The sequence below is a fragment of the Kryptolebias marmoratus genome, linkage group LG6, assembly GCF_001649575.2.
Source record: "Kryptolebias marmoratus isolate JLee-2015 linkage group LG6, ASM164957v2, whole genome shotgun sequence".
In the NCBI taxonomy this organism is placed as follows: Eukaryota; Metazoa; Chordata; class Actinopteri; order Cyprinodontiformes; family Rivulidae; genus Kryptolebias; species Kryptolebias marmoratus.
In genome coordinates this window covers 25,914,850-25,938,477 of record NC_051435.1, presented here as the reverse complement: position 1 = coordinate 25,938,477, position 23,628 = coordinate 25,914,850, and the positions used below count along the sequence as shown (strand labels likewise).

At 39.1% G+C, this 23,628-nt stretch overlaps 1 protein-coding gene across 1 annotated transcript in view; it reads right to left on the bottom strand.

Annotated features, from left to right (window-relative positions):
- Window positions 1–23,377, bottom strand: part of LOC108243549 (norrin cystine knot growth factor NDP) — a 28,591-nt gene extending 5,214 nt beyond the window's left edge. Inside the window, exons 1-2 of the mRNA XM_017429075.3 lie at window positions 23,117–23,377; window positions 6,581–7,031 (exon numbers count right to left, since the gene is read on the bottom strand). Of these exons, the coding sequence (XP_017284564.1) occupies window positions 6,581–6,787 (207 nt within the window). The 5' untranslated portion in view covers window positions 6,788–7,031; window positions 23,117–23,377. The remainder of the gene's footprint in view (window positions 1–6,580; window positions 7,032–23,116) is intronic.
- Between the last annotated feature and the right edge of the window lie 251 nt (window positions 23,378–23,628).

The window sequence follows — 23,628 nt, the reverse complement described above, 5'->3', positions numbered from 1 at the left end:
GCTTCTCCTTTCCGGGTCACTAGTGCCTATCTCCAGCAGTCATTGTAGGAGAGGCGGGGGACACCCTGGACAGGTCACAAGTCCATCACAGGGACACATAGAGACAAACAAGACAAACAACCATTCACACTCTCACTCACACCTAGGGATAATTTTAGAGTTATCAATGAACCTAACATGCATGTTGTTGGTCTGTGGGAGGAAACCGGAGTAAACCCATGTGCACACAGAGAGAACATGTAAACTCCACCCAGAAAGGCCCCAGGTCCGGAAACAATGCTGCAACCTTTTCCTGAGATGCAACAGTTTTAACTACTGCACCACTGTGCCACGCATACCATCAGGCTGCTGAAATTGTAAGTTATGTTTAAAAAAAGCGAAAAAAAGAAAGCTCACCCGCTTGCGTAAAAATAACAGTTTTTTTAGTATCTCCTAAATTTATGTAAATACACTACTGACAAAAACTACAGCACCCAAACAAAGTGGCGGAAATGTGAGGAAACTTCACATGTTGAAAGGGGAGTCGTGACTATATTGCACTGATTACAACATGAGATCAAATGGATAATAGAATGAGCAGTACAGGCACACTGCTGGTCCCATGTAGGTGTGGTGTACCCACTCCCCTCTCAGGCCTAGATACATGCAGCAGATCAAGTTCTGATGAGAGTCGTACATTGTTGTATGATACAACAGTTGTACAACTCTCATCTGTACTTGAGTACTCTGTACTCAAATTGGCCCAAAGCTGTTGTAATTGGCCATCTAAATCAATCAGATCAGCACTGGGTCAGTGTTGAAATTTGAGCTGATCCCATATGTGTCATGGTTTTGGTGTTTTGTAACTCTTGTTTTGTTTTGGTTATCTGTTAGTTTCTGTGTTCATGCCCTGTCACTATCCACCTCCCCAGTATTTTTCCTATCATGTCTGCCACGCCCATCTCCACCTGTTTGTAATCATTCTCACTCACCTGTGCCCATTTTCCTCATTATCCTCTGTCTTTAAGAGCCGGTCATTCTCCATCACTCCTCACTGGATCATTCCACTTTGTCTGCTTGTTTTTCGCTCCTTGTCATGCCATGCCCTGTCTCTTGTTGTTTGGATTTTGTTAGTGTTTGTTTTGCTGCCACGCCAGCCTTTTGTTTGTTATTTTAAGTTAATAAATCAGTTTTCATTCATTTACGCAATGAGTCTGCGTTCTGGGTTCGCCGCCGTCTCCCCGCCTTCTGACAATATGTTTAATTGGGGGACCTGGCTGTCAACGAGAGGACTTCAGCGTGATGCATCAGTTTACAGAAACCCTTGTCATGTGTGGAAATCAAGATGCCAGGAGTACAAGCAGTGTGTCTCTTCCAAACCTTGGCAGGATTGATCTTACTTTAGCACTGCACTCAGTGATCATCTGTGGTCCTGCAAAACTGAGATTCATTGCTAAACATGATATGATGCCACTCATCAAACCATGGCTCTAGGAATCACTCCAAACATAGCTGTTCTGCTCTGGTGTTAATGGCACCCCACACATGGGATAATGAACCCGGAGTATGGTTGATGCCAGCTGTTGAGACATGGTGCAGGATGACAAAGTGTATTGTAAAAGCTCCAGGACCTGTGTCTCTATTAGGTGACCAGAACTTTCACAACATGTGTGGGTGTTCTCAAGTACCCACTGATTCCAACAACAGGTCAATGTGACATCTGAACTCTCCACAGCCACAGTGCACCCACCTGACCTCATGAAAACCTGCTAAGTATACTAGATCAAACTTCGCCAGGTGCTGGCACTGCTGCTCAATGTGTCTACGAGGCATCTTCTGTATCTCCTCACCTTTATTTATTGTTTTGATGGAATGTTGGACACTTTGGCAAGACTATCAATCTTCTCGGTACCACCCCTTGTCCTCTGTCTACTGTCCTCTGGTGCCTATCCTAGTCATGCCAGCAACTTACAAATCAAATCATTTATATACAATACCCATCACTGGTTTGCATTCATACCAAACTGCATTAAAATGGAACGGTTCCTTCAAAATGCTTCACTTATTTTCTCATTAAGCGTACATAGATCATCAAATCAACAATATCTGTCACTTTACACATGTCCTTCATCTAACTCATTTACTCATTTTTTTGTATCCATTTCAGGGAGATGAGGGGATGGTGCCTATCTCCAGTAGACAACAGGTGAAAGGCAGATTACACCCTGAATAGGTCGCCTGTCTATCACAGGCCCATACAAGACAGACAATCATGCATGCTCACACTCACACCTAGGCTTTTATACTGTGAGGGGAAACCAGAGGACCTTTAGACAACCCACACATGCATAGGGGCAGGATGCTAACACAGAAAGTCCCACACGAGATTTGAATAGAAAACCTGCTGCTCCACTGTGCAGCCTACATGTGTTGTTAGTTAACTAAAACTAAGCAAAAATCTTTCATGTTTCTGTAAAATTAAATGGACACCAGCCAACCTTATGTAGAACCATCTTTAGCAGCAATACCTTGAATAAAGCATCTTCTGAATAACTCTATCAGCATCTCATATTGTTCTTACTCTTTGTTATAATGTTGCTTCAGTTCAATGAGGTTTGCAGTCATTTGTTTCTGCACAGCTCTTCTAAGGTCCTGCCACAGAATTTCAACTAAGATGAGGTCCGGACTTTGACAGGACCATTGCAACACCTTGATTATTTTATTCTTCAGTCATTCTGTTGTAAATTTGCTGTGTTTCAGATTATTGTTCTGTTTCATGACACAGTTTAGTAAAAGCTTCAGCTGTCAAACAGATGGCCTCACAGTTGACTCTGGAATCCTGTGGTCTACAGAGGAGCTCATGGTTGAGTCAATCAATCAATCAATCAATCAAATTTTATTTGTATAGCACATTTCAGCAGCAAGGCATTTCAAGGTGCTTTACATAATTAAAAAACAAAATAAAAACAGCATGTGACAATGAATAAATGACTGCAAGGTGCCCAGGTCTTGTGGTTGTAGAACAAGCCCAATTCATGAAACCTCCACCACCATACAGACAGTTGGTATGAGGTATTTTCGCTGATATACTGTGTTTGAGTTTTGCCAAAACTAAATCTTTCCAAACTTAAATCCATGATGCCTTGTTCTTTTGGAAATAATGTTTTCTTGCCAAACCTCCCAAAGAAACCAAACCTGATCTGTGTTTTTTCTAATTGATCTGTCATACCTTAGCTTTTAACATGCTGACTTAAATAAAGTTGACCCTAAAATGTTGCTTTTTTGTGAGCATAGTACTATCTGACCATAAAATGAACTTGCTGGGACATCAACTGATGGAAAACTGGTATGTTTTTTTACTTGGAAATAATATGTTTCAGTTTAGAATGGTGGATTTCAAATTGTCTGGGAAAGGCAATATAAACCATCACATAAACCGCATAAACCAACACATACTCTGAGCACTTCAACATTATGCACCGTCTTTGGTCTTACGGCCAGACTTTCTTTACAATTATATTTTTTTTATAAAGATGTTAATTTAAACAGAGACTGCTAGTTTGAAAATTACACATCCAATGAATTTAAATTTAGGTATGATACAGGTTAGCTACATTAGGCATAATAATTTGTTGGGTTTTTTTCTTTTAGCAGAGCTTATAAAAATATGACAATTGTTTTACATTGAATGCTCTCCCAGACATAAACTGGGCTCGAATCTGCATCCTCAGGATCATAAGACAGACCACCGAGCTAAGACAGCCCCCATATTAGGCATAATAGTAATTAGGCAAATCTTCCAGTCTCAGGTATGTAAATTATTTTATTGCTAATACTATTCTGAAATAGGGCTTTGAAATTGAATTCAAACCTATGTTTCTGTACAATTATTGCTGGACCTTTATCATAGTATTTAAATATTGCCTAATACTGCAAAATCACTTTGTTGCACAATCCCAAAGGCCAACTACTAGGGTTGCAAAGCGCGTCTATGATGCTTAGTGTCTGTAGAAAACGCATCAACCAGCATTAGTGGCCACCTTGGGCCAGAAGTGGTTTGAAATGAATTTGCGACAAGTCTTTAAGGCATCAACTCTTAGAGTCAACACTGATTGTCTTATAAACCACATGATAGATTTCAATGAAACTTTCAAAAACTGTCTATTGCACGTACATCTACACATGAAAAAGTCGGTCTAACTTAAGATGGCCACCACAGCTAACTGTCTATAATTTTGTCAGTTTTATAAATATTGAGCTAAAATGTTAGTGGCTGAGTGTGTGACATCTTGTGATATTGCATACTGTTATTTCTTCAAGGACTGTTGTGTTCTCAGGTTTACACAGTGAATGCATTATGTTCTTTTTTACTTCTTGTTGCTAGATGGAACTGCTGTGACACTATAGGACAAAAGAGACTGTTGAGGTAAAATGCAGAAAAAAATGAAGACTGGATGAGTTCTGTAATAATGTCTGATGTGATGGCACATTTGTAATAAAGGTTGTGAGCATTTACAGCTGCCACAACAGAATGGTAGACCTTGTACTTGTGATGTATGAACTCAATCTACACCTGTTTTTTCCTACATATATTGTGTGTTTAGCACTATTTTAGCACCCAGTGATCAGTGGATTATTTGTTCTTTTTTCAGAATCAAAGATGAACCATGGAAGGTAGGAGTGAAGTATGAAGTGGAGTTTGTGTAAAACTAACAACATTTTTACATTTTTCAGAACAGTCATTTATACCTAAACAGCAGAGATGTTCGTTCTTCCTACTCAGACACTTTCATTTCACAAGAACTCAAAGGTAACCTCCACCTCCACCCCCAAACACACACACACACACACACACACAGAGTTAGCAAGTAAGGGTGCAGGTGTAATTTTGTGTGAACTTGCACAATGCACACACTGAGGTGTGAAACTCAGCCAGGCTTCCGCTCCCTGAAAGCCCAGCTCATGCTGTGCAGACAGGCCTCGCCTGAACTGTGTTGTGGTTTTGCCACCTGCTCAGTGTACTCAGAGCCAGATTATTAAAAAAAGACCAAAGAACAGATCACTCACACTACAGGAACAACTGCTCTGCTGCTCAACAAAAGGAATGGGAGATAATTGACAGCACCTTTCCACAATAGCATTCATGTGTGGTGCCGCTCAGCACATCATCAGTCTTTCCACACAAAGCTGTTGTCTTTAGGTTGTCTGCGACATCAGAATAAGCGCGGCACCTCTGCATCATTATTTACTTTACTCTTTCTTTCTTCAGTCCATCTGTCTTCCTGTAGCCCCTGACACAGGCACATAAGAGGGCAGGCTGACAGGGAAACATCCGCTATGGCCAAAAGTTGTGAGCTCCAGCTGAGGTCCAGAGTGTGTCTGCAGTGTGGGAGAGAGCAGGAGAACTGAAGACAGACAAGCTACACTAACTAAACGTGTGTTTGTGAGATGGTAGAAGTAATACACGTTTTTTTGGCCGCCATTCTGGGGTTTTCTTTCAATCCCTGAGGTTTGATTCCAAACAAACAGTTTCTGTGATATTTGTAACCTGTCAGGTGATCATTCCTTGAAGGAATGCATATCGCCCACTGCCTTTCATACCAGAGTTTTAGACTAGAATCATCTTATGTTGAGAAATGACAGGGTTACAGTATAGCAATTTTGGTCAAACCTTGAAAATAACGTTCCGCAAAATCTCATAAGATATGAAGAAGTAATGCATTGACTCTCAGCTACTACCGCATCACATTTTAAGTCATTGTCTGTAAAATTGACTGAGTTTTAACCATTTTTGTGTTGTCTAAATGATTAGCTGTGGTGGCAAATTAGATCAACTCCAAACGTTAATCAGCTGTAAAAATAAGCTTCATTACAATCTGTCGTGCAGTTCATGAGATATTTTGACAAACATGGTTGACTCTACCAGTTAATGCTGGAGTTTTAAACAAAGATTTCACACAATAGGTAGCCTAAATAAAGTTTCTACTGACACTTTTGTGTTTTCTAAATTGACTTGTCTGTGTTGGCCATATTGAATTGGGTTGACTCCAAACCTTAATCAGTTGTAGATGTACATCCAATCATTATTTTCAGAAAGTTTCATTAAAACCAGCCAGTGGTTCATGAGATATTTTGCTAACAGACAAACAGGGTTTTCTCAACATAGTGGTTGATTCACTATGCAAAGGTGCTACTTATAATGCTGAGTTTGCGTGCAGTTCCTCGGACTGAAGAAATCTTTTGGATAAAAGATGATACGTATCATCTAAGAAGTAATCATCCAGAGGACCTGACTCAAACTTGTTAGATTTTTCTGCCTGGATTTTTGAGCATGTATCAGGACATGTCTCAAAATAGTTTGTGGGCAATTTTTAAACAAACATCTTCTGCAATCTGTTTGCATTTAGAATATGAGTTGAAAATCAGTCTTAGCCACACCAAATATTTGAATAATATGTGAGATAACAAACAGTCACACACAGACAGGAAAAACGTTGTCAGCCTTCGCATTTTGGCATCAGGCAATAGAAATGAGCATAAGATGACAATGCAGTAGGCTGCCTTAACAGTGTGTGTTTGCATAGCTAGTTTACTGCTTTACCTTGGAGTTGCATTTGTAAATTGGGTGTGTGATAGTTTCCACAAAGTGGTGCCTCATGCAGCGCTCTGGGTCAGTTTCTCCCAGGTGTGGGTGCCCATTGTCGCCGGACCTGTTGCTGCTGGCAGACTGGACAAAGCCCAGCAGGGGGCAGCACACGAGGACCAGCAGGAGCCCGGAAGGAGGGCCAGCAGAGACAGAGGGCTTCATGACAGGGACACCCTGAAACTCCTGATCCTGTAGGGATGTCCACAACTTCACCCTTCTTAATCTCTCTTTTCACAGCCAAGTTATATTAAAAGATCTCAAACAGACTCAAAAGTCTTTTAGCTTTTGTTGTTGTTGTTCCAGCTAGTATAGCAGAGGTCTAAAGTCAGGAAGCTATAAAGTAAAGAGGTGGAAGGAGGAAGGTTTCATCGGGCTGCTCCATTCCTTGTCGTCAATCCAGCTGTGTCTAGAAGAAGAAGAAGAAGAACAGAAAAGAATCACTTAAAACAGATATATGCAAAATACAGCTGAATAAATTGGGGTGCTGTCTAAAATGTAAATTAAAAACAGAATGCAAAGTTTTGGAACTATTACAAAAACCATTTTTTTATTCAGGATGAAAACATGAAATTTTTAAACCAAGGAATTGTGCAAATGTTAGAAACAAAATAAGGTAATTTTGAATTTGATGGCAGCAACAAATCTCAAAAAAGTTGTGACAGGGCCATGTTTAACACTGCTAAGCATTGCCTCTTTTTTTAACAACAGTCTGTAGAAATCTGGGAACTAAGGAGTCCAGCTGTTTTGAAGTGATGAGAGGTTTGGACTGCAGACAGGCAGCTCAAATCTTCTACCATGAAGCCATGCTGTTGTAATGGAGGCAGTAGACCATTTAGCATTATCTTGCTAAAATATAAAAAGCCTTGACGACGTATTCTGAATGGGAGCATATGTTTTTTTAAAACCTTCATAAACTTTTTCTGCATCAGTGGTGCCTTTTTAGAAGTTTAAGTTACTAATGCACCCCCAAAACATCAGAGAAACAGGCTGTGCTGATAACAGGCAAGATGGTCCAAATCCTCTTTAGTAGGAAGGATGTAGCATCCATGGTTTCCATAAGGAATTCCACATTTTAACTCCTCTTACCACACAACACTGTTCTTTTTTTCCTCACTCTATTCTAAATGAGTTTTAGTCCAGAGAAGACGGCAGTGGCTCTGGATGGTGTTCACATATGGCATCTTCTTTGCGTGATAGAGCTTTAAGCAGCATTTGTGGCTGGCACAGCAAACTGTGCTGACAGGCAATGATTTGTGGAAGTGTTCCTGAGCCCATGTAGTGATGTCCAGAACAGAATAAGACCTGTTTTTTAATGCAGTGCCGCCTAAGGGGCCCTAAGAGCGCAAGCAGCCAACATTGTGTTTCAGTCTTATCCTCTGTGCTCAGAGATTTTGCCACAGATTTTAAAAAATCGTTTGATGATGATATGAAGAACAGATGATGAGATATTATGAGATCTGCAAATCATTGCATTCTGTATTGATCTACATTTTACATAACAAGGTCCCAACATTTTTAGAATTGAGGTTGTACTGGAATGTTTTGGTAGGTAGGTAGGTAGGTAGGTAGGTAGGTAGGTAGGTAGGTAGGTAGGTAGGTAGGTAGGTAGGTAGGTAGGTAGGTAGGTAGNAAGAACAAAATTACAGACAGAGTTACAGAACATGATAATGAAACAAAATTACAGACAGGTACAAGATACAATGATAACTAATTGTCTAAATAAGCTAAGCTAAACTAAACAGATCTAAGCATGACTAAATGTACAGAACTAAACAGATCTAAACATGACTAAATGTACAGAACTAAACTAAGCTAAAACTAAAACTAACGGTACCGAACTATCTAAAAATACCCCAGGCCCGCTATACAGCCGAAGTAGTTTTGGTGATTTTTCATAATATAAAATGTGTGGACACATGGACATTTTAGCTGGTTTTGGTGATTGACTGTTAAAGTTTGTGTGTCTGTGCAAGCTCTGCTGCCCACATTGTCTCCTGTTTTCCACAGTCAACACCCACACTCTGGACACACACATGCGAACACATAAGTCCTGCTGTTTTTATAACAGAGAAGAAACCTAAGCCAGGCACAAACAGCCTGCAGCCAGCCCCTTTCCTCTCCACAGGAATGACTTTTTCAATAAAACAAATTGCTCTCCCAACAGCCCCTCTCAGGACTGTAAACCCTTTGCCAGTCCTGCAGCATATTTTCATAGGTATTTACTTTTCGCTCTCTCTCTCTCTCTCTCTCCTTTTTCCAACATCATATTTTTACAATTCTCCAGACAATGAGGTTTGTGTTAATGGGAAGCATGTTGCTGGCTCAGGCAGGTTTGCTAAAAAGCAATGTGTTGTGAATTATAACAAGGTGTGGATACACTTGGGGTCAGGAAGTAAGAATGGAGCACACTGACTGTTATTTTAATTTTTTTGTTTCAAAATTATTTTTTTTGTTTTGTACTAAAAAAAATTATGTTGATACATCAGCTAGCTGTATCGTTCTACCTAACTTGTATTGCTGCTTTTTGATTACTTCAGCTTGTTTTGCACTTCAAATGATTAAGGTAAAACTAAAGCTATGCAACCTGAAAAAAACAACAACTATTGATTCATTAATCGTATAGATCATGTTTGTCTCTTTCAGGCTCACTCACAATATCAACAGAGACCAAAGAGTATTGATCTTTTAATACTATCCCCATTTCTCAGTTTTCAACACACCAATGTCAGTTTTCCTAGTTTGCAATCCAGCTTGCCAATGTAAAGGTAGCATCACTTAGCTAAGCCCCTAAAGCCAGGCCTTGCCAACACTGGACCAATTTTGTTTCTTACAGTGATTTTGTTTGGGTTTTTTTACCTTCTTTTTGCAGTTTCCATAATATTCTTGTATTAGCACATTTCTAGACTTTCCAGAAATTAAAACATTTCTAGACTGTACTGAGCAAGAACACAAGAGCAAGAACTAAATTGTTTTTGTGGACTGATGACAAAGTTTTATATATGTCCTTAAATAATGGTAAGTACTAAAAAGGCACAGAGGAAAACCTGTTGCTCAGCCACCTTTATTGGCTGTGTCAAGGCCTGCCATATCATGAGCAGTTTACTGATGGCTGCTGGATGCTTACATGTCAAGATAGCATTACAGCCACAGAATCACTTGCTTGAACCAGTTAAAGACAGTTTTTGGCGACACATAGTATGATTACTGATATCATGATTAGGTGGCGCTCCGGCCCTCTGTGTTGGGCAGTCTAGGATCTATAAGAGTCAACGATTCCTTTGTTCCGGGCTTCTTTCTGCTTCATCCATAAGATGTTGTAGACAGACGTCCCAGTGGTGGCCTTGTAATAATTGTCTGCCTTATTAAGAATAAATACCATATTTTCTGAACTATAAGGCGCACTTAAAAGCTTTCAATTTCCTCAAAAAAGGACAGTGTGCCTTATAATCCTCAGCGCCTAATATATGTAAGAAATCGTAATGTTTTAGTACGATTTTGGTAAACTACAAAGTCGCACTGCTTGCAGCATTAAGGCTCAGTTATAGTCGTGCAGAGCTCCACACACAGCAAACGGTGTAGGCGTTTATACTTGATGCTTACGTTGGTGCAGTATTCTCCGAAAAGACGGGGCTGCTTTGTTTTGCTTAATGCGCCTTATAGTTCGGTGCACCCTATATATGACAAAAGTTTGAAAATGAACTATTCATTGACAGTGCATCTTATAATCCAGTGAACCCTATAGTGTGGAAAATATGGGAGTTAAACTTTAGTTCTTTAGTAGCGTCATCCTTTAAAGGGTAAATTGTCTGAGTTCTCCAACCTTAAATTAGATTCAAGTCATATTTTGTTCATGACATAAGAATAAAAAAAAAACAACAAGATCACAAATACAAGTGAGAGAAATAAAGTTCCTTAGGGGTTGTGCAGGTTTAGGTTTAGAGATAGGGTAAAGATCTTGATTATTTGGGAGGAGCTGAGAAGAGCCAAGTCATTCTCAGTCCTTTTGCCCTCTGGCATAAGATCACTTTGCCACCCCCCCACCCCCCTATTCCCATAAGGAGCTGGAGTGTCACTAGGGAAAGGAATGTCTAGGTTTCTCTTCTAGACCAGTTTCTTATGAAACTCGACCTCAGACATGCAGATAAAAAAGAATGATTGGATGGAAGATTTTGCAAAATTGTGTATATAGTACATAGAGAAGCATTGTATTGGTTGTTTTGGTTCTTGACCTCATAAATTTGGGGTGCCACATCAAAATGTGTTATACTTTGATGGTATTTGCTAAGCTATATACAAAGCACACAAAAGTCAAACAATTCAGTCATCATTTTGAATCTTTCCAAACCATTTTCATTTACTCTCGAGTACAGTTCTTACTGATTTTCTTTTTTTATCTGAAATAAACCAATATGGTTCAACTAAAATCTTCACACACCTCCTCTCATCTCTTCTTTTTCAGCTCCTCTTATTTCAATCTCAGCATTTTCTCTCTAACGAAAACCATTTAATGCTAACAGTAGTCTTGACAGAAATTGAAGTATCATTTGGCCTATTAAACAAATATTGCCCAATATGTTTTGCTGGCCTGTTGAACATGTACTGCAGGGTTTACATATCAAATGGCCTCATCTCGCACACAGCCATCACTTTTCTCTGCCAGCCGACCACTTATCCACATCTCTGCTGTTGGTATCACCATCAGTGGTGGATCATACTCAGAAAATAAAAATGGGACATTAACTGTCAGACAGATTAGACCAAATTCTAAAAGGATTTATGCATCTACCTCCATCCCTCGAGAGTTCTTTATGAAAGTGTGGATAGTAGATTTTAACAAGGTCCTAAGGAGAAATCTGCTGTAGGGCCACTTCTTACCCCTTTACCCTTACCTATACTGCCCTCTAAATCCTGCGTGCCCCCTGGCCTTCAAATTCCATTTCAGTACACACATGACAGCTTAATTACATGCTCAATTTCACAAAAACAATTGGCTAAATGGTATTTTATCACTTATATTCCAGGTTTTCTCCAAGCGAATTGGATCTGTCAGACTTGTTTTTAGCATAATATCAGAAAATTATTACGGGTGTCCATTAATTTTCGGTGTGGCCCTGTGATGGACTTGCGACCTGTCCAGGGTGTCCCCCGCCTCTCGCACAGTGACTGCTGGAGATCGGCACCAGCTCCCCGTGACCCGGAATGGAGAAGCGGGTAAAGAAAATGGATGGATGGATTAATTTTCAGTTTCCATCATGATTTTCATATGGGCACTTTTAAAAGAAAAAATGCAAAAATGCATCAAAACACATAACTCAATTGGGAATAATACACTATGACTTTTAATAGCCATACATATAAATGCAACGAATGTTCACACATAGCAATAGGATTTTTGCAAAACAAGTGCAAAAATCCAACTCTTTTAACAGAAACATCATTCAAAGTTTAAACAAGTCACACAAGGTTGGACTTTACACTTCTGAACCTTTTATTTTGATATCATTTACTATTTTTACACAATATCTGTTTAAATTTTATGATTTTTACTGATGGCACCCCTCAAGCTTTCTTTAGAAATGTTCTCCATTTCATTTGTCTTTTTTTTTCAGCACAAAATGTAAAGAAATCTTTTTTCAGACCATATTTTTGATTTACAGTACTGTCCCAGAAGCTGAAAATCCAAGTTTTCAGAGTACTGTTATCAAGCATAGCAATTGTTTCACTGAGGTTAAGTACCAGCTTAACAAATGGTGAAAGGAGTGGAGCATTTTGAATAGCTGGATATTTTTACAAGAGTAAATTCAAATGATGAGTAAAGATAATAGCAGTGAGCAAAAGCTGTTTTCACACATGCAGCCATGATTTTTCTGGAGGTATTTCAGAGGAATTACACAAGAGAAGTCTGTCTACATTCACACTATATTCCTTTTGATTACTCAGCCAGAGATCAATGAATACAGAAAATGTCAGAACATGGCATGCATATTAATCCTCTAAAGAATAAATGACAAGCAAGTATGCATGCTGACCTCTGATTTCTTTTCTGATTACTTTTATGTTGCTTTTTCTTGTTTTATGGTATTGCTGATACATTAAATTGCATGTGTTATAAATATTAATACATTAAAGTCACAATTACAGTCAAATATGTTATTTCACACTTAACATTCTTTACAGACAACAAAGCATACAGTTCACTCCCTCAAAAAAGAAAAAAAACTAAAGAAAATAATAAGCCTGTAGCAGTCAGCTCTCCTGTCGGCTGTGGTGTACTCAGTCTCTGGTGCAAATCATGTTCTGACACTAATACACTTACAGTTTTTGTTAGTTTTGACTGTACTGCAGCCAACCCTACAAACGGACTCGATACTAATAAAGCATGATCAAACTTACTTTATTAGCTCATATCTACCTCAGAACCTTGTTACAAAATGTTTTATTGTGTACATGCAGAGCCTCAAAGCAAGCTGTAGAACTTGCTTTGAGGCTTGCTTGTTCTCGTGTCATGTTTCTGTCACTGCCAATCGGAGCTGGAGACGATGAACACCCGCGACTACCCCTGAGTGTTGGACAGTGGTTCTGTTCAGCGGGAAAGTGACCTTAGTGTGCAAATTTCTAATCAAATCTACACGTGTAATGAATTTAAGGAATTTAAACAATCTTGGATGTTTGGGGCTCAGCAACAGTTGCCAGCTTCGGCTATATGATACTCCTGTTTTGGATGGGATGGATGGACAGAAAACATGTGTGAATGCAGCATCCTGTGAACTCGGTAAATGGGTTTTACTAAGTGAAAACATATTAAATCAATTGAGATCAAACGGGACAATGTAACTGTGGTTATGGTCGCACCAGAAAAACATCCTTGGTATTTCCTCATAAATCAGCGTTTCCCATTTAGAACATGTGTTTTCATTAAACAGACAACAGGTCTTGGCCTTACCGTGAAGCAAAGCAAACAAAGATAATGATGGCAATGGTTCGCATAGTAAATACCAGTACAAGTCAAATAAACTTCCCTTTACCCGAAATGTAATTTTGGTCCACAGCCAACTGTATCCTCTCTGATTAACAATTAGTTGAGTTGGCCAGACATTCCAACTTTTTTATGTTCAGCAGAGAGATGATTTTCTATTGATTGTCGTCTGACTGTTACGCCGCTTTGCTTTAACTGCAATGAAACAGAGACATTTTTCAATACAAGGTGTCTACACGTCATAATTACTGTCTCTTTTTGACTGATCAGGCCTGAGCTCTGAAAGCTGCTGCTATCAATACACAGCTATGAATGGCAGCTGGTTCAGATAATAGAAGCTTTTAAGATAATAAATGGAGAATGTGTCCGAGCGAGCAAGTTCATTATGGCACTGTGTGTGAGAACCTTTCCGTGTGTGTCTGTATAGGTCGAAGCTGAAGTAAACAAGGTCAGTAGGTTTGAAGGCAGCATGAGTGACTTCCAATCCTTGAGTTCACCCTCACCTGTCTAGGTCAGATTTATAGAGCATTGACAGTTTACAAAAAGCAGCTGGATCCTTCTGACCACTCCACTTTACCCTGTTCATGTCCAACTATAAAGACCAGTAAACCTCAAAATGTTTTGGTCAACGTCTTTCTTGGATCTGTCACTTACAATTACCCTCACAATCCACTGTAATCACACTTAAAACACACACACACACACACAGACACACATTGTATTCCACTTTAAAGTCCATTTTTGCCTCCCTAAATTAGTCTCTACTTTACCCGCCCTCCATCAACTCTTCATTTATACTCAAGACTTATCAACTCCAAGTACTAATCTGTTGATCTGGGTGGTCTAAACTACAGTGATTATGTTTGGAACGAGCGTTGGATTTAAGGTCACCGTGTCATTTTAGTTCCTTACTGTTTTCGTTTTGAAACGCAGCAACGTTGGCAGCAGAACTCTACAAAATACAAGTCATTCGTTCCGAATTATCCATAAAATTTTACCTCCATTAAAGTAAACAACTTTGCTTAATGGTTGTTGAAAAACTGCAGAGAGGGCAGAATCATTCCACTAAACCACCACAAAAACGACACTTTTTAACCCTCCTGAAGCCCTCAAAACTGTAACTTCAGGACAATTTGACCCGAAGGCCACGGGAGGGTTAAACAAAGCTACCTTATGGTATGTTTATTAAAGCACATTCAGATAGATTTTTCTCAGTAAACTAACTTGGTACTAGAAACAAATAATTTTGTTGCACATTATCACCCTCTTTGCATGATGCATGTTAAATCTTTTCTAACACACTGTATTTTTGCATCAAGCTGCACCCACGTTTCCAAAACAGCTGACAAAAAAGATTGCAGCAGTGGAATCACTGACCTCAGGTTCAGTAAAAAATAATACTTTTCCAGAACAGAAAATGAACAAGATTGCTACTGCAAGTCTAACCAAACCATTGTGTGCAAAGAAAATCATCCCAAGTTATTCAGTGAGTTCAAACATGTCAAACTCTATTAGTTGTGCTGATCAGGTGGACTGATACATTCAGAGCCTCAGCACTATCGGCATAAACAGTCTATCTATGCTCAGCACTCATACCTTTGTGTAGTAACACGGATGTTGTTCAGTTGACAAAACAGCAGCAAAGTAAAAAAAAAACCAGTGTCATGCAAATATGTAATGGTTTGTTTCATATTTCAACTGTTTTTAAGTGTACTTTATAAGACTTTTGGTAAAGTGAAATATGTCACTTGTACCCCGACTCTCTCCCCACTGATGAATGGATATGTCTGAATAAAACCATCAGAAACATTAAAGTTTGAGTGATGTTTGTTTGTATGACTGAATGACACCGCTATGGCAGATGAATGATGTCATGCATCCTTTCTCCTAAAACAGCTAAAGTGATTTGTTGAGAGTGAGCTCCTCTGGCTTCAAACTGGTGAGATCATCTGTGATTTACACAAAAACAACCATCCATTTTCTGTATCTGATTAATCCTGTTTTGAAATGGGGTGGTGGTGTCTATCTCAGCAGACAGCAAACAAGAGGTGGAATACCCTTGAAACAGACAGCCAGTCGAACACAGAAACGAACGAGAAATAACCATGGACTTCCACGCTCATACCTAAGGCTAGTTTAGAATGAACAATTACTTGGGAGGAAGAAAACACCCAAATTCACAGAGAGAACATGCAATCTTCACACAGAAAGGCCTCAGTTTCTTACAGAACAAACTTTATATATCCATATTTTTAGTAATGTAAATCTGTGTTGCTTTTACTGCAGAACCATTAAAACTATACATCTATTATCAACAGTTGTAGAAATCCAAACTTGAACAAATGTGAAGGTAACAAAAATGTATTATTTGGCAAACAATCAGTTGTTTGAGCTCTTAACAACCACTTTATTTCTCCCTTCTCAGTAAAATTAATCTTTCAGTTAGAAGACTGCGTCCCCTGGCTCAGCTTAAACAACTGACTTCAACAAAAGTAACTCTAATATTTTGGCACAACAACCCAAAAATCCGAAGCTATGCCCTTTTTAGCAAAATGGGGTTCTCGTTATTCCAAAACTAATTAGAGAGCCAAAGCTGGAGGCCCAGAGGCAGACAAAATTATTACACAACATGCATTTTATGGAACTTCATACTAATATCTTGGTCTGCATTAAATGCTCATTAAAAGTAAAATCTTTTGTGGAGCAAATCAAATTAAGAAAATACCACTTTAGTTATGTAGGTACAATTTCAGCTGTTTTGCTAAAGGGCAGATCAGTGCCTGTAAAACATTCAGCCTGGATTGAGAACTGAGGAACAGGACTCTATTACCACACTGTGACCCCTCCTGACATACCATCCCTCTGGTCTGGAGCTTTTGGATTTGGGGAGTTAGGAAATGTTGATTCCAAGCTTAATTTTTGAAGGTATTGTTCTGCCTCGATTCCAAACAATGGTGGGAATTCTGCCTCCCACCCGCACTCATGGTAAATGTGTGTTTACATGTCTTGAAACAATAAGTCGTCTTTTATGGAATTAAATTTCATGTCATTACCATCTTTTATTGCTTCTTTTACGGACCTGAAATACTGTCTCTTGAATTTCAACATAGAATCTAAAAATAATGCAAAACATATCAAGTGAAGGATCTAATTGGTGAAGACATTCACAAATAATAACTCACTTTTTTTAACTTAAGAATTATAATGTGATGGAACTGCTAAGGACAGATGTGATAAACATTTTTCCTATTTTTATTGCAAAAACAAAGACTGACAAAGAAATGAAATTATTGGGCAATGTAGAGAATGTGTCTAACTTAAAGGTGTACTCTGGTGATTTTTGAAGTGATGTTCTCTAAAGCAGTTATCAATAGTCAGCACCTAATCAGGGATGACAGCAGTCAGAAAGCGTGAAGTATTCCTCCAGGCTATGCTAATGACTAGCACAGGGGTCTGCTCTATGATGCTCAGGAGCCACACTTGGCTCTTCAGTCCCTCTCAAATTGCTCCTTGTATCTTTGACCAAAAATGACATGAATCCAAGACCATCCAAGTTTATTTTAACTTAACAATACTTATGAGTACTTTTTATCAGTGTCCTTGTCCAGATTTTTGCTGTTTGTGTGGAATTTCAGCAGCAGAATGACAAGAGGACATTCAGGTTGGTTGGGCTGCTTGTATAAACTCAGTTTTTTTAACAGACAGAAATTTCTACACATCTACTAATATAAAGGCACTGTGCACACAGTTTTTACATAATTTTAGTACCAGGAAGAACTTATTATGGCTTAAGTTTTCACCAAAACATGTTTAAAATGCAAAGATCAATTTCACTGTTGAGTTAATTGAATGTCACCCTGTTTCTTGCTTTGTTCATTCAATTTTCTGACAGATAGTGGGATCACACTCCTAATGAGCCAGAAAATTATTGTTGTTTTGACATGAAGCACATTTCTGTAAAAGTAGAAAGCAGTTTTGCCCATCTATTAAGAATTCTAAAATTTTAAGGCATTATATAGGACATATTAGTAATCCTCAGAAAGTTATTCTAATTAACAAAAGAAAAACCTGGCTCCAATAAAAGCCGAGTCACTTAAGCAGTTCAGTTAAAAATGAAAGTAAAATAGCTGGTCTTTTTTGAGGACATTTAGGTCCTAAATAACTAACAAAATGGTCTTTTTTTAAGTTCACTAATTTTGAGACATTAGTATAATGCTTCATTTCTAAGTGGGCAACTTAATGTAGTTATTTTCCACAAATGAGTAAAATAGGGTACACTAATATTACTAATTACTAACTAATAATATTTATATATATATACATATGTCTGTGCTACTTAGATTCTTTTTCCCCAACACTTAAAAAAAGAAAATCTAAATACCACAGTGCAGCATAAACTAGTATACTTATATATATATATATATAAATTCTTATTTATCCTTGGCATGTTTAGACCTGGACATCAGGAGTTGTAGGCTTGACTGTGAATAACCCTGCATCTCAACTCAAAACAATTAAATAAAAAATTAAATAAAAATGCAGTCTGTTAGAAAATAGATATTAAGCTCCAAAAAACATATGTTAATGTGTAGAAAGAGGATTGTGAAGTAATGCCACACTTCAATGACATCAGTGTTAATACATGACGGACACCACATTCTTTGAATATCAAACTTAGCATGTTTACTAGTTGTGAGAACCAATTGTGAGATCAACGCTAAAGGTAACAAAGACACAATGACTTGCTGTATTAACACACAATGTTTTAATTGCTCAGACAGAAAAACATTGTCATCTGTGATGGACTTGCTAACTGCCTTCCTCACAATGACCACTTGACTCCCATGACCCTGCACAGAAAATGAATGGATGGAAGAACTGTCATCTTCCAAAGGGCTGCAGCTGAGGAAAGACTGGAGCCCTACTGATTACTCTGGAATATGCAGTCAACATTTCATGTCAGGGAAATCCAAGTCCCACTGGATAGTAGTGTATATCTCTTTATCCATTTTTGTAATTTCCTGAGTTTACTTTATGCTATGGTCATGCTAAGCCTTGGTTTTACCAGAAAAATTGGGAATTTAGTACTTACATTGTAATAGTAGGCGTAATGTACACTAACAGCACAATGTGATAGCAATTGTAGCAGTATCTTTAACATTTCTCCTATCCTTGTATATATATATATATATATATATCAATTTCATGTGTGTGTGTGTGCACATAAGGAGTGATAAAGGAGTGATGAGGGTAAAGATATAAAGTATATTGGGGTAATTGAAGTCCCCAACTTCATCATGCTACAGTCTTTAGCAGCTTTCTCTGCAACAAAAACTGAATATGGGTTCTCTCACATAATCAAGATTTTGGTAACATGGCAATGCCTAACATTACTGTCCAGTCCTTGGTAGTAATATGATTTCAACATATTACTCACACAAACAATTTTTGCAAAACTTGGGTATTTGAGTGATATCTGAAATGGCATTGTAAACTACTTGGTGTGTGAGGGGTAATAGGTAACGAGGAAGAGTTGAAGTCAGTTTTATATAAATAATCAGTTTTAATAAAAATAGATAATTGTGCTCTGTTAAGCTTGAGAGGACAGAGTAAATTTGAAATTCTAAAAATGCATATATCTGATTGAAACACCCTCAAATTTAGGATGAGTGCTTTTTAACTGCAGTTCAAGGAAGGAAAAACTCTGGAACATCTTTAACTATATATATATATATATATATATATATATATATATATATCATTGGTGATATAATTATTGATAGATTGAAAGACATGTAATAGTAATTTCAAACTTGAATTATTATTTAGACTTTAAGGTTGGTCCTAGTCCTTTTACACCACATACAGCAAATTAGAATATTTGCAGAGATCACACAGATTAATCACTAATAAAACTGTTGAACACAGGATTTTTCTCTGCACAGACAAACAAAGCAACTGTCAAAAGATATGAGCTGCAAACAAGTTCTACTAACATTTCACTTTGTCAAAATTTGTTAAAAGTGACACCACTGAATCTTCCAACAGTACAAGCCATATGTTGTGTAGAACACAGTTTCTCAGTCCTCACCATGCTGTTTTGTTCTTCCCAGTGGGGTGTGTGTATAAATATCCTCTGCCCACCTAACGTATGGGTTTTTGTTGTCTCACACACAACCCCAAGCACCTGCGTGCATACTCTAAATAAGGGGTATGCATTGAGGCATTTTTGCATACATAATGCTGCTGCTCTTAGAGCTCTAAACCTTATTGGGATGCAGATGTACCAGACTCAGAAACCATATGATCAGTGGTCAGCCAGATGTTGTGGTTGATGTCTAGGGAGGAGGCAACAGGCAGCTAGGTTATAGCATTCACTGCCGTGCTGAAAATACAGGTGCATATAGGGACATTAAAGGACAAGACAGCGCTAAATTACAGGTAGAGTGTGGGAAATTATTATTTTTAACTCTCCTGCATCTCTCTTTCATTTTCCTTCTAACTGACGTCACCACACTTGCCTTTGATTGGATGAAGCGCTGCAAAGTGCCCAGAGTTTACGTCATGATTTTCTGCTCAGCTCCCCACTTGCCCTCATCCCCCTGCCATTGTTTCACCAGCTTTTAATAAACTAAAGGGCAGATTCCTGACTGCAGTGCCGGGGGTGGGGGGGTTCGAGAAGGGAGTGTATAGACCTGTCCTCCAGCCACACAAACACAGAATATACACACACACAAGTTGGCATGTGGAGTGCCAAGCTCTTCCACTGTCTACTGACGCCAGGACCCGAAACAAACACACACACACGCACACACAGAGTCACCCTCTCCACGCGCCAACCTCCTAAAAGCTAAGCTCCTCACTAAATATATCCCCTTCTGTAAAGATAAGACAAACAGTGTGGATTTGAGAGCCAATGACAGGCAGCCACGTGAGCTGTAGCTGAGCTCATGTTAGCTTTACACTTTAGGCTTCTCAGAAACTTTAGTGACATGCAGGACACCATTTGCAAGAATAAGCTCAGATTTGTTTTATTCTTCCTGGCCGCTGCTGTGTGGGAGCTGTGGTTGGGGCGAAGCTGCTTTGATAAAAACAGATCCTTTCAATCTTCCTGGATCAACATACACACCTCTCATCAGACAAAAAGGAGAAAAAAAGTTGAGAAAATCTTAGGACTACAGAGTAAAAAGCTTTAAAAAAAAAGCAGTGCATGTAACAGGTCCATTAGTTGTTCAAACAATTAATGTACCCAGTTACTTCGGGTTGCAGATAGTAGTCAAATTTTTGTTTGCCAGGGTGGCATTAAGGGGATACACTGACCATTTTTGAAGTGATATTCTGTCAAATAGAGTTAGTACCTTCTTAGCTGTAACATCAGTCATAGCACATGGAGTATAGAAAAAAGGGCAGAGGTCTTAATTCAGGCTAGGCTAATGGCTAGCCAAACAAGGGCCTATTTTTTTTACATTTATCAGGCTCACAAAACAACTCTTTCCTACAAACAACATACTGATGTGAAAGAACCCTACATTAGCTAATATTAAACCCCTACACTATCATGTGACACCATTTGTTTAGTTTGTCGCTGTGTTATGATGCAGATGTATGTGTGCAACACATAGATAAACTGTGTATATGCTGAGGCCAAGAAAGTATCAATCTGGCTAATCAATGCGTCTAGTCAACATGTCTAGTCAGTCTAAAAGTTTACTCAACTCCCAGTGGACTGACACATTCAGCAAACTCATCACTGAGAAAACAAACAGTGTCATAGAGAGTTGTTTAATGTTAGCTCATGTAGTGTTTTTTCACACCACTATGATGCACCAGTTTTTAGAAAAAAGTTGTCTATAAGCCTAAAAAAACAATATAAAATGGTCCACTAGGGAGCTAGTCACTAGCCTAGCCTGGACAAAGAGTTCTGGCTTTTTCTCTGTACTCCACTCTTTATGACTGATGTCATAGCTGATAAGGTCCCATCAACATTAATAAAAATGGACAAAGCATCTCTGCCTTTTCTTGTTGTTTAGACTTGAAGCCAAAGTGTCAGTTTTTCAGGCACTGCCATGTTGTACTTTGGAGCCAGAGTCTGCAGACTAAGGATGTCGGGCTGTACCTACCACCTTGCTTACTGGCTGTTACTTGTCAAACACATGATACTTTTCTTAAAGCCGCAGATAACTTCAAAATTGTACCACAGCCAGCCTAAGAGGTGGTGCTCATCCTTTGTGGCTTCAATTTCCAGCTTCTGGTCCTGTCTCTAGTTATAATACTGTATATCTTGATAAAAGGTACTAACGATTGATCTGACAGAATATCAATTTAAAAGTGACCAAACTATCCCTTTAAGTTTCCTCTTGATGGCCTGTGGTTATTGCAGAACATTCATTTGTCAGAAGCACATTCCTGCTGTGGTGAGATATTTTGAACTGTCTATCGAAGCTTCAGCGCTGTCCAAATAAATACAGTCACAATGGGCCTCAGTATGTGTGTTTGGATGCATGTGGAAGAATACGAAACACCATAGAGCTCAGATATGAAAACTAACCATGCAATTCTCTGCCAGAGGATTGCTATTTATTACCAACATTTCAAACACACCTCCTACTTGCCTTCGTCACATTTCTCCTTTCCTAAAGGTTCAAAGGTGATTTAAAGTTTGACTAAAAAACTTTTTCTCACTGGACAAACTGTTTTCATCTGGAGTCAGCGGAAGATGAGAGGGATGTCTGCAGGGATGTTTGCATCACTGTCTTTTTCTCTTTCCTCTCATGTCCCTCCGGTCCCTCTTCTCCCCACATCTCTCACACATCTCAGTTTCACTCTGTTTCTCCTATTTATTATGTCCTTCCCTGACTCTGTTTCTTCTTTTCACTCAAGCTGTCTCTTGTTATTCATTGATCGTTTATGGTCACCTCATTTTTCTTCTAAACACCTTCTCTTTTTTCCTACAAACACACACCTCTCCTTCTCAGTCAAGTGGAAGTGGTAGTCTGTCTCCTCCTGCTTACCTACCACAGAGTCTTTTATATCTGTCATCATTTTCCCCTACCATAAGTCAGCCGCCACAGGGTCCAACACTATACGCCAAGTCAATCATCCACTCAAGGACATAACAGATCTGTAAAACACATAGACATGGTTGTCCAAATGAATGCACACACACACGCACACACACACACACACACACCATGAGCTCACTGCCCTTCCAGCTGTCAGTATCTGATTAGCAAAACCACCAATGCCAACACAATCATGTTACACTATGTCTAAATTACAACCACTTGCAGTTTTTGGATTCATGCAGAGCAGAAAAGACCTGCAATTAAGGAGGAACATGCACCTGAGCTCTGGGATTAAAGGAAAAAAGTGAGCAGAAGTGTCTCTCAAACTGTTGCATTTGCATGTAAATGCAAATCTCAGCAAATTAGATGAAATGAAGAGGAGCAGAAGTGTCCTCTTGCAGCTGTGGGTGCCCTGATCTATATATGTCCTGCCCAGATTAGTGGTCTTACCTTCAGTGGCCAGCAGCAGAGAGGTTGAGGTCCTGCATGCAACCCTGGATTTGTTCTACTATTGTTTCCCAGCCAGCTCCTCTTGTTTCTACCTCTCTCACACCCTCTGATTGTCTGAGCACTACTCTCTCCTCCCTCTGTCTGCCTCTCACCTCCTCCCCTCTGCCTCTCCTCTGTCCCACAGTCTCCCTCACTTTTTCTTATTCTTCTTTTTCTCCGACAGGGAAATCACCAGAAGGAGGGAGCAGCCTGGATGCTCTGCCGTCACATGTGGATCGTGACACAGCAGTCATATATCATACGCCCTTTCCTCTCCCTTTCTCGTTTCCCTCACAGCAGCTGACGCACTGACACGCTCCACAGCAGCAAATGGGAGTTCCAGGCCTAGACAGCCCTACTAGCCCCCATCTGTGGCAGAGGGGGTGACTAGAAGCTAAGGCCAGTTTTACAAGGTCAGGGTTGTAAAAGTGTTAGCTGATTTAGTTTATTCAAACACAACTGGGCAGTGTAGC